The 14,009-nt window shown below is 39.6% G+C and overlaps 1 protein-coding gene across 1 annotated transcript in view; it reads right to left on the bottom strand.

Moving 5' to 3' along the window:
- The window catches only part of Asxl2 (ASXL transcriptional regulator 2), an 86,071-nt gene that overhangs the window by 40,492 nt on the left and 31,570 nt on the right, over positions 1-14,009 (bottom strand). Inside the window, exon 5 of the mRNA XM_048353290.1 lies at positions 11,288-11,438. Within this exon, the coding sequence (XP_048209247.1) occupies positions 11,288-11,438 (151 nt within the window). The remainder of the gene's footprint in view (positions 1-11,287; positions 11,439-14,009) is intronic.

Below are 14,009 nucleotides of genomic sequence, written 5' to 3'. Positions count from 1 at the left end.
GGCCTTTTAAAAGACTCAGCTGGGGACTGGGAATATGGCTTAGTGGTAGAGTGCTCACCTTGCATGCATGAAGCCCTGGGTTTGATTCCTCAGCACCACATAAACAGAAAAGGCCGGAAGTGGCGCTGCGGCTCAAGTGGAAGAGTCCTAGCCTTGAGCAAAAAGGAAGCCAGGGACAGTGCTCAGGCCCTGAGTCCAAGCCCCAGGACTGGCAAAAAATAAAAATAAATAAATAAAAACTCACCTGTGTGTTAGTGGCTCATGTCCATAATGCTACTCAGGAGGGTGAGATCTAAGGATTACAGTGCAAAGCCAGACTGGGCAAAAAAGTATTAGATTCTTATCTCCAAATAACCACCAAAAAGCTGGAAGTACAGCTATGGTTAAAGTGATACCCTGAGTTCAAGCCTCAGAATGAGCAGAAAGAAACAAACTAAAAAGACTCAGCTATGTTGTTAGCATATGATACACTTGGTAGCTTGTAGTTTTCTAAGAGTGAATAAATTTCTTGATTTAGATAGAGGACAGAGGTCTTGCATGTCTCATAAGTGCAAAGCTCTGAGTTCAAATCCTAATTAAAAAGTACATTTATTTATTTGATCAGTCATGGGTTTGATCTGATCTCAGGGCCTGGGAGTTGTCCTTGAGCTTTTTTGCTCAATGCAAGCGCTCTAGCCCATACTCTACTACTAGTTTTTGAGTGGTTAATTGGAAATGAGAGTTTCATGGGAGCCTGGTGCAAGTGGCATATGGCTATAATCCTAGATACTCAGGAGGCGGAGATCTGAGGATCACAGTTGGAAGCCAGACCAGGCAGGAAAGTCTGTAAGATTCATCGAATCATCTTCAATAAACTACTCAGAAAAAGCCATAAGTGGGTCTGTGGCTCAATGGTAGAGCTCTAGCCTTGAGCAAAGAAGCTCAGTGACAGCACCCAGGCCCAGAATTCATGCCCCAGGACAGACCTAAATAAAATAAATAAATAAAAACAGAGTTTCATTGGGACTTTTCCTCCCAGGCTGGCTCTGAAATGTAATGCTCAGGGGCTGGGAATATGGCCTAGTGGCATGAGTGTTTGCCTCGTATACATGAAGCCCTGGGTTCGATTCCTCAGAACCACATATTATAGAAAAGGCCAGAGGTAGCGCTGTGGCTCAAGTGTCAGAGTGCTAGCCTTGAGCAAAAAGGAGCCAGGGACAGTGCTCAGGCCCTGAGTACAAGCCCCAGAACTGGCAAAAAAAAAAAAAAAAAAAAAAAAAGAAATGTAATCCTCAGATCTCAGCTTTCTGAGTATCAAGGATTACAGGCATGAACTACAGGCCCCTGGCTTAAAAAAATTTTTTTAAGTAGAAAAGTAGAGATCTAGTTTTGGGTTTTTTTGTTTTTGTTTTTTGCTAGTCCTGGGGCTTGAACGCAGGGCCTGTCCCTGGCTTCTTTTTGCTCAAGGCTAGCACTCTACCACTTGAGCCACAGCGCCACTTTTGTTTTTTTTCTATATATGTGGTGCTGAGGAATTGAACCCAGGGCTTCATGTATACAAGGTAAGCCTTCTACCACTAGACCATATTCCTAGCCCAAGATCTAGTTTTTAACTTTCTTTGTACATAATTGTGCAAAAGTCTTTATGAACTTTGTTAGTCATCTTTTATTTGACGTTATAAGCTGCTGTAGACTTGTATTTTGGTGGAGAAATTTTTCTTCATAAGAAATTATTTCTAATCTCTGCACTTAAAAAAAGATTTCAATTGAGTATGCTTGTTTGAACAATGAAGACTGAATTTTATTTCTTGTGTTAGTTTCTTAGAGCTGTTCTAAAAATCAAAGTTCCACAAACTGGGCAGCTTACCCAGAAATTTACTCTCTCACACTTTAGTTTCTCCAGGCTTCCGGAAGCAGTCCTTGATGTTCACTGGCATATGGATACATCACGCTTTATCGACCTCCATCAGCACATGGCATTTCTGTCTCCATGACTTTACATGGCCATCTTTCATACGAATCTTGAGGGGAGATGGGCTTGCCTTATTTCAATTTAACTTTATCTTAACTCATTAACTCTATAATTTTGTTACCATATAAAGTCACATTCAGAGGTTTTAGAGTATAATTAAGCCAATAATCGTTTTAGAGTGTATTTTGAGAGTACAAGTTCACCTTTCTACTATTCAGCCTATTTCCAGAATGAGCTGGGAATGTGGCTTAGTGGTAGAGTGCTTGCCAAGCATGCATGAAGCCCAGGGATCGATTCTGTTTATGTGGGCACCACATAAGCAGAAAAGGCTGGAAGTAGTACTGTGGCTTAAGAAGCAGAGTGCTAGCCTTGAGCAAAAAGAAGCCAGGGACAGTGCTCAGGTCCTGAGTCCCAAGCCCCAGGACTGGCAAAACAAAAACAAAAAACCCAGAATGATGCAGACGATTTTGAACTTTGTGCCTTATCTGTAACTACTGTGTATAAACTATCACGTTCCCTGGGCAATTAGAGTTCCCTGAATATGAAGAACTATGGTCTAATTTATTCTAATTCATTTCCTGATGTATGTATATGAACATATGAGGATGAGAACTGAGATAGGCTGGACCGACAAATTGTCTCGCATTCATGAAGTACTGGGTTCAATTCCCCAGTACCACATATGTAGAAAAAGCCTGAAGTGGCACTGTGGCTCAAGTGGTAGAGTGCTAGCCTTGAGCAAAAGAACCCAGGGACAGTGCTCAGGCCCTGAGTTCAAGCCCCAGGACTGGCAAAAAAAAATTTATTAGGCAAAAAATACATGAGTGTGATTTTGATTTATATGTTTAAAAACTATCTTTGGACTCTATTTTGTTCCAAACAAACGTCATCTATACTGCCCAAGGTACTTATACTGCCCAAGGTACTTAGTAGTTATGTTGGAGCAAGCTGTATCCCCAGAAGGGAGCTGTGGCTGCAGTAGGGTAGGCAGAGGTATTCCCAGAGCATCGGCTGCTCTGTGAACTAGGTATAGTCAATTGGGAAAACTCCACATGGTAAATACACTTTATAAGATAGTGCAGAGTTTGTAATAATAAAAACTAATCCATTTTGATGCAAATCAGGACAGTTATTTTTTCAAGCTCCAGTAGTGAAATTGCTTCTAGATCCTGGGTAGGTTACAGTTTTAATTTTGTGAAGTAGCTCCAAATGTTCTCCAAGGGTTCTTTTATTGAAAAAAAAAAAACACTTATCTTTTGTCTTTTGATAATAGCTATTCTTACTAGAGAGGAAGTTGAAATCTCATTGTGGTTCTGATTTGCACACTGCTGAAATTAGTAATGATGGGCATTTTTTTCATTGACTTGTTGACCATTTGAATGTCTTCTTTTTCAAATGGTGGTGATTCATGGCTGTAATCCTAGCTACTAAGGAGACTAAGATCTGAGTACCATAGTTCAAAGCCAGCCCAGGCAGGAAAGTCCATGAGACTCTTATCTCCTACTAACCACTAGAAAATTGGAAGTGGTGCTGTGGCTCAAAATAGTAGAGCACTAGCCTTGAGCAAAAGAGCTTATGGACAAGGCCCTGAGTTTAAAGCCCACTGACCAACAAAAAAACCCTCCAAACCAAAAAAAAGCAACCCAAATGCCTATGAGGAGCCAGGTGCCAGTGGCTCAGGCCTGTAATCCTAGCTACTCAGGAGGCTGAGATCTGAGTACTGCAGTTCAAAGACAGCCTGAGCAGGAAAGTTCATGAGACTCACCTCCAACTAACCACCAAAAGGCCAGAAGTAGCCAGGGGGCTCATGCCTATAATCCTACTAAGGAGAATCACAGTTCAAAGCCGGCCTGGTCAGGAAACTTTGTGAAACTCTTATGTCCAATTAACCACCAGAAAACCAGAAGTGGAGCTGTGGCTCAAAGTAGTAGAGCACTGGCCTTGAACAAAAATAGCTTAGGCACAGAGCCCAGGCCTTCAGTTCAAGCCTGAACACAGACCATCCCTTCTCCCCCTGCCCCCTCCAAAAAAGGTCAGAAGCAGAGACACACAGCCCAGGCTCTAACTTCAAGCTACATGATTGGCATGTGTGTGTGCTCTTACACATGCTCTCTCTCTCTCCTCTAACACACACACACACACATACACACACACACACACACACACGCAAAGCCAATATGGGCCTATTGTCCATTACTCAGGGTAAGTTATGCTATTGAGTTTTTAAAATTTCTAATATATTCTGGATATTAACTAATTACAATACACAGTATACATAGATCTCCTTGTATTTTATTGGCTATCTCTTCACTCTGATGATAGCCATTTCCTTTGTTGGGCAAAAGCTCTTCTTGGTTTGATATAATCTCATTTGTCTATTTCTAATTTTGGTATTTTATTTAAAATATCTGCTCATTCCATGTCCTGCAGCATTTCCCCTAAGTTTTCTTCCAGTAGTTTCATACTCTCAGGTCTTATATTTAAGTCTTCACATTTTACTTTTTGAGTCAGTTGGTGAGACACGGGGGTAGTCGTTTTTTTGAAGAATAGGCAGAGGCGGCAAAGAATTCAATTTTTTACTTTGGGAAATAGATTCACTAGCACCCCTGCCCCACCCGCCACCCTATCATGGGGCTTGAACTCTGGGCTCGGGCACTGTCCCTGAGCTCTACAGCTCAAGGCTAATGCTCTACCACTTGGAGCCACAGAGCCACTTCCAATTTTTCTGCTGGTTAATTGGAGATGAGTCTCTCGGGCTGGCTTTGAACCTGATCCTCAGATCTCAGGCTCCTGAGTAGCTAGGATTACAGGCATGAGCACCAGTGCCCAGCCCAACTTTTTACATTTGTTTCCTTTAGAAAGTTATAGGACTGTTGATGTATGTCTATTGTCACAGCTAATGAGAAGACTGTTGGAATCCATGAGTTCAAGACCAGCCTGGACAACATAATAAGAGCTCTGATACAAGCTTTTTTTAAAAAATTAAAATGAAATTACCACCCCTCTCCCACTATATATGCATTTGTGAAGTGTACAGTACTAGGATTTGAAGCTAAAACTTTAAGGTTGCTACAGAGGCACTAGTTGAGCCCAACCTGCAACCCCTGTGCTTTACTTACTAGGGGCTCACAGCTTTTGCAGAGGCTGGCATCAAACTATAATCCTCCTGATTTCTGTCACCCAAGTAGCTAGGATTAGAGGCATGAGTCTGTGTATAGCTATTTTTTTTTGGGGGGGGGGGGTCTTGTAAACCAGTTCGTTTCAACATGATATGATATGAGGCCAACCTCAAGTTGGCCTCAAATTCACAATCCTCTTGCCTCAGCTGCCTCTCCTCAGCCAAGATTACAGGTTTATTCCACTATGCCCAGCTCCTCTCCAACTTTTTGTCTCTGTGCCAGTGCTGAGGCTTGAACTCATACTCTCTTAGGTTTTTGCTCAAGGCTTCCATTCCACCATTTGAGTCACACCTCCATTGCCTGCATTTTGCAGGTTAACTGGAGATGTGTCTCTAAGATTTGTCTACCTCGGATGGCTTCAAATCTCCATCCCTAGATCTCAGCTTCCTGAATCACCAGCACAAGTCCCTCTCCTAATTTTTATAAAGCAAAAAAATTACTAAGTCATTGCTGTTCAAATGTGGCCCACAGTCTGGTCTGCACCACAATAACAGTGAGGACAGCTATTTATATACTTTCAGAAAAATGATGTTGTTGAGCCGCTCTTACTGCCTTTTACAAAAGTATTGGGCTACAATGGATTGAAGAGGAAAATTGGTCCTTTATGATAACTAATTTCAGATAAACCAGCTGAAACTGAGGAGGCAGGGCTGGGGGTAGAGAATATGTAGGAATAACATACAAACAGAAGCCGGGAGCTAGTGGCTCATGCCTCTAAGACTATCTACTCAGAAGACCAAGACCTAAGGATCATGGTTCAAAGCTAACCCCAGCCAAAAAAAAAAAAAAAAAAGTCACTGAGACACTTATCTCCAATTAATCATCAAAAAGCCAGGAGAGATGTGGCTCAAGTGGTAAAGCACTAACATTGAGCACAAAGGCACAAGGAAGGGATAGGAATGTGGCTTAGTAGTAGAGTGCTTGCCTAGCATGCATGAAGCCCTGGGTTCAATTCCTCAGTACCACATGAACAGAAAAAGCCGGAAGTGGCATTGTGACTCAAGTGGTAGAGTGCTAGCTTTGAGTAAAAGCAGCTCAGGGACAGTGCTCAGACCCTGAGTTCAAGACCTAGGACTGATAAAAAAAAAAAAAAGAAAGAAAGAAATGTATTCATTACTTTATGTAACTGTAACCCCTCTGTATATCACCTTTACAATAAAATTTAAATTAAAAAAAAATAAAAAAGAGCTGAGGGGCAGTGTCGTGGCCCTGAGTTCAAGCCTAAGACTGGCAAAAAAACAAAACAAAACAAAAAAAAAAACCAAAACACCCAAAAACTCAAGAACCCAGGCGCCAGTGCTCACCTGTCATCCTTAGCTATTCAGGAGGCTCAGATCTGAGGATCAAGGTTCAAAGCAAGCCTGGGAAAGAAAGGCTGTGAGGCTCTTATCTCTAACCACCAGAAAATGGGAAGTAGAGTTGTGGCTCATAGTGATAGTGTGCTAGCTCAGTGCCCAGGCCCTGGGTTAATGGGTTAAGCTCCATGAATGATAAAAACAAGCAACAAAACGCTCTTATAAAAGAACACATTTCATCTTATTAGGAACAAAAATACTTGCTTTCACATAGGTACAGATAGAATAAAAGATTAACAAATTCCAACCAAAAGATCAGTAGCTACTCTTATGTGATTAAAAAAAAACAACACCATGGCTGGGGCACCAGTGGCTTATGCCTGTAATCCTAGCTAGACACAAGGCTGAGAACTGAGGACTGCAGTTCAAAGCTTCAAAGCCAGCCCAGGCAGGAAAGTATGTGAAACTCTAACCACCAGAAAACAGTGGCTTAAGTGGTAGAGCACTAGCCTTGAGCTGAAGAGCTCAGGGACAGCACCCAGGCCCAGAGTTCAAGCCCCACAACGGACAGGACATGACAGGACAGGCAGGACAGGACAGGACAGGGGAAAAAACTCATAATCAAGTAAAGAAATGATTTTTTAAAGTATACTATTGTTTACAGGAAAATGAGGCTTAGAAGCTGAAGCTCATCAAAATATTTTGACACAGTTCAGTAAAGTAGTTTAAGGTTGCCAGAGTATAAATTCAGAAACTATTACACTTTTTAGAAAAAAATTAAGAATTTTCCATTTTCACTGATTTTTGAAGATGGAACAGTATCAAAAGGATAAGGGTTGTTAGGATACGGATTGTTAATATTAGACTTACTCAATTAAGCTTTAGTAATTTCTGACTTAAAATTTTTTTTTCTCGGGGCTGGGAATGTGGCTTAGTGGTAGAGTGCTTGCCTAGCATGCATGAAGTCCTGGGTTCAATTCCTCAGCACCACATAAACAGAAAAAGCTGCAAGTGACACTGAGGCTCAACTGGTAGTGTGCTAGCCTTGAGCAAAAATAAGCCAGGTACCGTGCTCAGGCCCTGAGTTCAACCCTAGGGCTGGCAAAAAAAAATTTTTTTTCTCCTGAACACATTCAATGAGCCAGTTAAGCAGCAACAACAAAATTCAAACCTAACAGGTAACATAAATCTTTCAACTATACTGACTGGCAACAACAGGGATTTTTTTTTTTTTTAGGAGTTTTAGTTTTTAAAAGTGTATGACTTCTCTTGAGGGAGATGTTTTCACTCCAAGTCTTTCTTTAGAGAAATTTCATTTCTAGAAGCAAGAAACCTGTTTCAGCTCTAAGTCCCTTTTTCCCCTATCAAGTGCAGTGTACTCCATACTGAACAGGCTCTGGCTCTTGATTTTAATCAGAGTCCCCTAATAAACAAGGAAGGCCAGTTCCTGAGCACTTACCTTGCTTCTATTTGTCCTCGCCATCCAAGTCCTAACCGTATTGCCTTCTTTTTTACCAGGCAGACCTTTAACTAAGCCACACCGAAACAGAAAGCACATCTTGCAAAAAGCCTTTCCACCTCAGATAGCTTTACTAAACATTTTGTCATTGTAATACTTGTGAAAGGAGATATAATCTTCCCTATGTAGTAACTTACCACATGTACAAATGGTGTTAGAGGGCAGATATATCTATAGTATTTTAATTAAATAACTTCAGACATAATATAGATAAAATTCTTGATTTAAGGAAGTGCTAAATAAACAGTAAAATTAACAGTTCATGCTTCTAGGAAAAAAGAATTTCTTAAAGTGAAAAGGAATATTTAACATACCTAATTTTTTTTCAAAAATAGAATAAAATCTAATAAAGCTTTTCTCTATCAGAAAATATAAACAATACTTCTGCAGATGCTTCATGCTATATTATTTCTAACTTGCAGGGGAGGGGAGAAAAAGATTTCACATAACTATGATCACACACAAAAAAAACACACAATAGAAAAAAGGTAATGTTAGTAAACATTCTTCTGGAGTTACTTCAACTTACCTTGGCTTGGAATTCCATAAAGCTCTTCTCTGAATATATTGTTCCCTGTCTGAAAACTAAGAACCAAAACTACAAACTTTTACTTTCCTCTACTTTATACAGAAATCAATTAGCTTATTTTAATATTGAAGTGAATTTCCAAGTTCTAGCCTTGGTTCCCATTTGGCTGAAAGGTATACATACATATATCAAGAGTTTCTATCGATTTTCAACTAGAAGTATCAGTTTTGATGTTAGAGTTCTTTATTTTTATACATAAAAGGAAGTGGTTCTGATATTATCTCATTGTTCTTCCTGCCTTACAAGGCATTTGAAATAAAGTGATGTCAGACTAGGAGTAAAAGGCTTAAATAAGAAAAAAAGCATGGGCACAATTTGTTTTGACCTTTACTGATAACTGCATCTGATATATAGACTGTCATGTTATATCCTACTATTATCATTGCTGGCTACAAGTTGGTCACATTAATTTCCACTTGGACTACAAAAATATTCGCAGGTATGGAATATTTACATAAAAATGTATTAGTATCTGTATCATATGAATGATAAATAAATAACAGATGCACATTCTATGATAGACTATACCACTGTTTATTTATTTTTTTGCCAGTCCTGGGGCTTGAACTCAGGGCCTTGATACTATCCCTGAGCTTCTTTTACTCAGTGCTAGCACTCTGCCACTTGAGCCACAGTGCCACTTCTGGTCTTTTCTATATATGTGGTGCTGAGGAATTGAACCCAGGGCTTCGTGTATATGAGGCAAGCACTCTACCACTAAGGCCATATTCCCAGCCGGGGTATTTTTTTTTAAATCAATTTTCTGAGAATATCAGAGGTGCCTAAGTAAACACGAGTTCCATATAACATCACATATACCTCTAACCCCTCTTCAGAACCCTCTATACCCAGCTTTCTAGAGTAGCAAAAGCCAGAAAAAACTTTATAGAACACCTCATTTACTGTAATTCAAGGACAATCAACCAATGTTATGATGGTTTCTCAGAGATGAAAATTTTTTATTTGACATTACCTTGCTGTTAATGTCTTCTATTATCATGTAAAGAGTAGAACAAAGTTATAACATTCAAATATACCTATTAAGCTTCTGACAACGGGGTTATGCAGTTATTTCCTAACTATTTCTGTATCATAATGCATTTACCTCAATTTCTTTTTTTCTTTTTCTTTTTTTTCTTTTTGCCAGTCCTGAGCCTTAGACTCTGGGCCTGGGCACTGTCCCTGGCTTCTTTTTGCTCAAGGCTAGCACTCTGCCACTTGAGCCACAGCAACACATCTGGCCGTTTTCTATATATGTGGTGCTGGGGAATCGAACCCAGGGCTTCATGTATAGGAGGCAAGCACTCTTGCCACTAGGCCATATTCCCAGCCCTACCTCAATATCTTGAGAAGCCATTTATAACTACTGATTCTGAGTAAGAAAATTACTGGCAACTAGGTAGTGGAAAGACCCACTAATCGAAATATCTTCTGTAGCACTTGTGGCTCATAAAAAGCAAAGATCCCCAATGAAGTCCTAGATAATGATTTTGTTCAGTTACTGAAGGGACTTCCTTTAACATTGATTTTCCTTTATCCAATTCTATCCAGAAAATACAAATCTTGCTAATTATATTCTCCTTGTCTAATGATATGGCTTGGACCTCAATCTTATAATTTCTCAACTTACAAAGAAAGTTTAAACTGAGAAGAAACAGAAAAAAAGGTAAAGACTTTTTCACATGTGACTCTATACGAAATGCAGGTGCTCTAGACCAAATATCCTTTCAATATCAATAGGGATTACTTAAAATTAAGCATCAAGGATTTTGGTTTCTGAGGCTCCTACTGGTCTTGCTTTCATTCCATTTGTCCCTAACAACTCAAGTCTGCAAGGTTCTCCAAATGGTTGTAAATGTAAAAATAAAATGCTCTGATTACAAAGTCTGTTCAATCTGTAAATGCTGTAGTTATACCAGAGAACATAGATTAAGCCACCAATTATCTCAGTTTTCTTCACATATTAACACAGGGATAGTAATGGATCAGTTCTAAAAGCACTTATAATAAATGAACCTAATATTCCAAGAAGATTGTAGACCCAACTACAGCTCACCTATCACTCAAATTTTAAAATATATTCAAGCTAGGAAAAAAATCAACACGTGAGTGCTTGTGTGTGCACACGCACACGTGCACACACACGCACACACACGCACACACACACACAATACCTTAAGAAATTATAACTACCAAAAACACAGGAGCAATCAATGTTCTTCAGTTGGAAAATGAATAAAGTGTGGTATGTCCAAACAATGGAATACTATATAGTGCTAAGAAGAAATGAGCTACAATTGTACCCATGAAAAGACATGAGGGTCTGGAAGGTACATTATTAAAATACATTATCTAAAGCCTTAGAAAGTATATACTATCCAATCAACATAAACTATAGATTCTGAGTGATAAAGAGGTACTAATATAGGCTCATGAACTATAACAAGTGTATTGGGGGAATCATGCAAGTAGAAAGGCTATGCATAAATGGGATTACAAAACACATGGGAAATGTCTCGACCTTTTGCTGTTTTGTTATGAACCTAAAACCAGACATTAACTAGTGACCACTGTGTAACGTGGGACAGGGATACAAACATTGCCATTACTGTAGGAAACGACTAGAGAACAATAATTGAGAGGATAAGGGAAAAGACTAACCATCATGGAGTCTGGGAAAAGAGGAATGACCAACAAGCTCATTTGTCCTACAATATTCAGTGCTTTATTGAACGAAGGATCAAGTAGGTTTACCTTTCCTTTTCCACCTGCTCTTTTTCCCTTCTTTGTTGCTGCCACCATCACTGCTGCTGCTGCTGTTTTCAGAACTCTGGGAATCTGACTGACCATCACTGCTTTCTTCTGAACCTTCTGATAGCTCTTTCACCCCATCCGGCACATCTTTCTGAAAATGTAGGGATTCAATTAGGCCTAATTATTCTCATTTCAACAAACAGAAATTCTATTTCTTCTTCTTTTTTCTTTTTTTTTTGGGGGGGTCACACATGGGGCTTGAACCAAGCTTGGGCACTGTCCCTGAGCTCTTCAGCTCAAGGCTAGTGCTCTACCACTTGAGCCACAGCGCCACTTCCAGTTTTCTGGTGGTTAACTGGAGATAAGAGTCTCAGAGACTTTGCTGCCTGGGCTGGCTTTGACTGAGATCTTCAGATCTTGGCCTCCTGAGTAGGTAGGATGACAGGCATGAACCATCGGCACCCAGCTTTAGGAATTCAATTTCTAACATGCAATGTTGTAACTTATTTGTACTGATTAATTTTTAGTATTATGAAACAGTAGCAAAACCAGCAATATTTTTGTAATTTCTTCCCTCTCTTTTTTTGGGACCAGTTAAGTTTCAATCTACATCCAATGATAAAAATTATGTGAAAAATTTATATAAGGGCACAACACACAGGCTTATATTAAGACAAAGGTTAGATAGAGGTCAGTCCAAGAAAATGGTAAAATGTTTAGGATATAAAAATCTAGCAATTGGGGCTGGGAATATGGCCTAGTGGCAAGAGTGCTTGCCTCATATACATGAAGCCCTGGGTTCGATTCCCCAGCACCACATATATAGAAAACGGCCAGAAGTGGCGCTGTGGCTCAAGTGGCAGAGTACTAGCCTTGAGCAAAAAGAAACCAGGGACAGTGCTCAAGCCCTGAGTCCAAGCCCCATGACTGGCCAAAAAAAACAAAAACAAACAGAAAACGGCCAGAAGTGGCGCTGTGGCTCAAGTGGCAGAGTGCTAGCCTTGAGCAAAAAGAAGCCAGGGACAGTGCTCAGGCCCTGAGTCCAAGGCCCAGGACTGGCAAAAAAAAAAAAAAAAAAAAATCTAACAACTGGGGCTAGGACTGTGGCTCAGTGGTAGAGTGCTTGCCTAGCATGCATGAAGCCCCGGGTTCAATTCCTCAGTACCACATAAATAGAAAGACCAGAAGTGGCTTGGTGGCTCAGTTGTAGAGTGCTAACCTTGAGCAAAAGGAGCTTAGGGAAGGGGGGTGGGGTGGGGGAGAACTAGGGAGGAGAGATGGTAAGAGAAAAATGAGGGAGGAGATAACAAATTGACAAGAAATGTACTCACTACCTTATGTATGTAACTGTAACTGTACATCACCTTAACAATAAAAATTTTAATTAAAAAAGAAGAAGAAGAAGAAGAAGCAGCTCAGGGACAGTGCCCAGATCCTGAGTTCAAGCCTTGGGACTGGTTAAAAAAACAAACAAACAAACAAACAACTAACAACTTTGTTTAGCAGTGTACATGTATAACCCTGTGCTTTCAGAATTCCATTAGAGTTCTGTGATCTGGAGAGCAAGAGCTACTGCATTATTTCAATCTAATCTGTTTCTGAATATTAGTTAATAAGTAGTAAAAATCAAATAGAAAAAGAATTTTGCCAGGTGTCGGTGGCTCACACCTGTAATCCTAGCTATTTGGGAGACTGAGATCTGAGTATCATGGTTTGAAACCAGTCAGGCAGAAAAAAGCACTCAAAAAGTTGAAGTGGTGCTGTGGCTCAACTGGTAGAGCACTAGCCTTGAGCACAGAGAGGCTCAGGGACAGCACTCAGGCCTTGAGTTCAAGCCCCACAACCAACAGGAAAAAGAATTGATTTCAGCACTCAATAATGATCGTTTTGATACTTGTGTCACTTTAGTGTGTGAGAGATACAATAAAGTAATTACAGTACCAAGGACTTAGGAAGACAAGGGTTGCTGGCTTTTACTTTCTCCTAATAGTTCAGCATTGGTCAAAGTCTTAGCTTCTCATGCCTTAGTTTCTCTGTCTAGAAGGTGAGAAGAGTACCTACCTGAAAAGGTCACTTGGAGAATTAAATCACTAAAATGAAATGCTTGGAACAGTGTCTAGTGTAGGAGCTCAATAAATACTAGTTACTATGTATTTATGTAGAATATAAAAACATATATGTATAAAGACTAGTAAATGTTATTCCTAAATTATAAAACTATGGATTTTTGCCACTAACTTTTTATTCTCTCATATAGTATATTTTTACAATCAGACTTAAAAAATAATTTTGACAGACTAAAAAATGTGATCCTCCTATGTATACCTGGTATCCACATGGTATTATAGCCAAGACTATAAACTCTGGTCTAGTAAAGAATAGTTATTTTTCATTTACATTTCCCTCTACACCATCTCTTATGTTATACACTTTCTTAAAATACAGACCCCATATTTTTCTATTCCTTCCTTCAAAATGCAGGACAGCTTTTATAGAGTTAGTTGTCAGCCAGACATCTTGACCTGTAGGTTCAACAAGTATCTGAAATACAAATATTAATTATCTTCTTTTTGTAAAAACTTGTGATCCCCTCTGGGATCAACTGCTCATGTGCCAAATCTTAGAATCTTTGCACCCACTCCAAATATAATACATTCTATTTCTCTAATGTCCTTGCCTCCGTCTCTTTTACTAGTCAATTAAAACTAGAGTTTCTCTTCCA

Source organism: Perognathus longimembris, chromosome 8 (assembly GCF_023159225.1).
Source record: "Perognathus longimembris pacificus isolate PPM17 chromosome 8, ASM2315922v1, whole genome shotgun sequence".
Classification (NCBI taxonomy): domain Eukaryota; kingdom Metazoa; phylum Chordata; class Mammalia; order Rodentia; family Heteromyidae; genus Perognathus; species Perognathus longimembris.
This window is presented reverse-complemented; position numbering and strand designations above follow the sequence as displayed.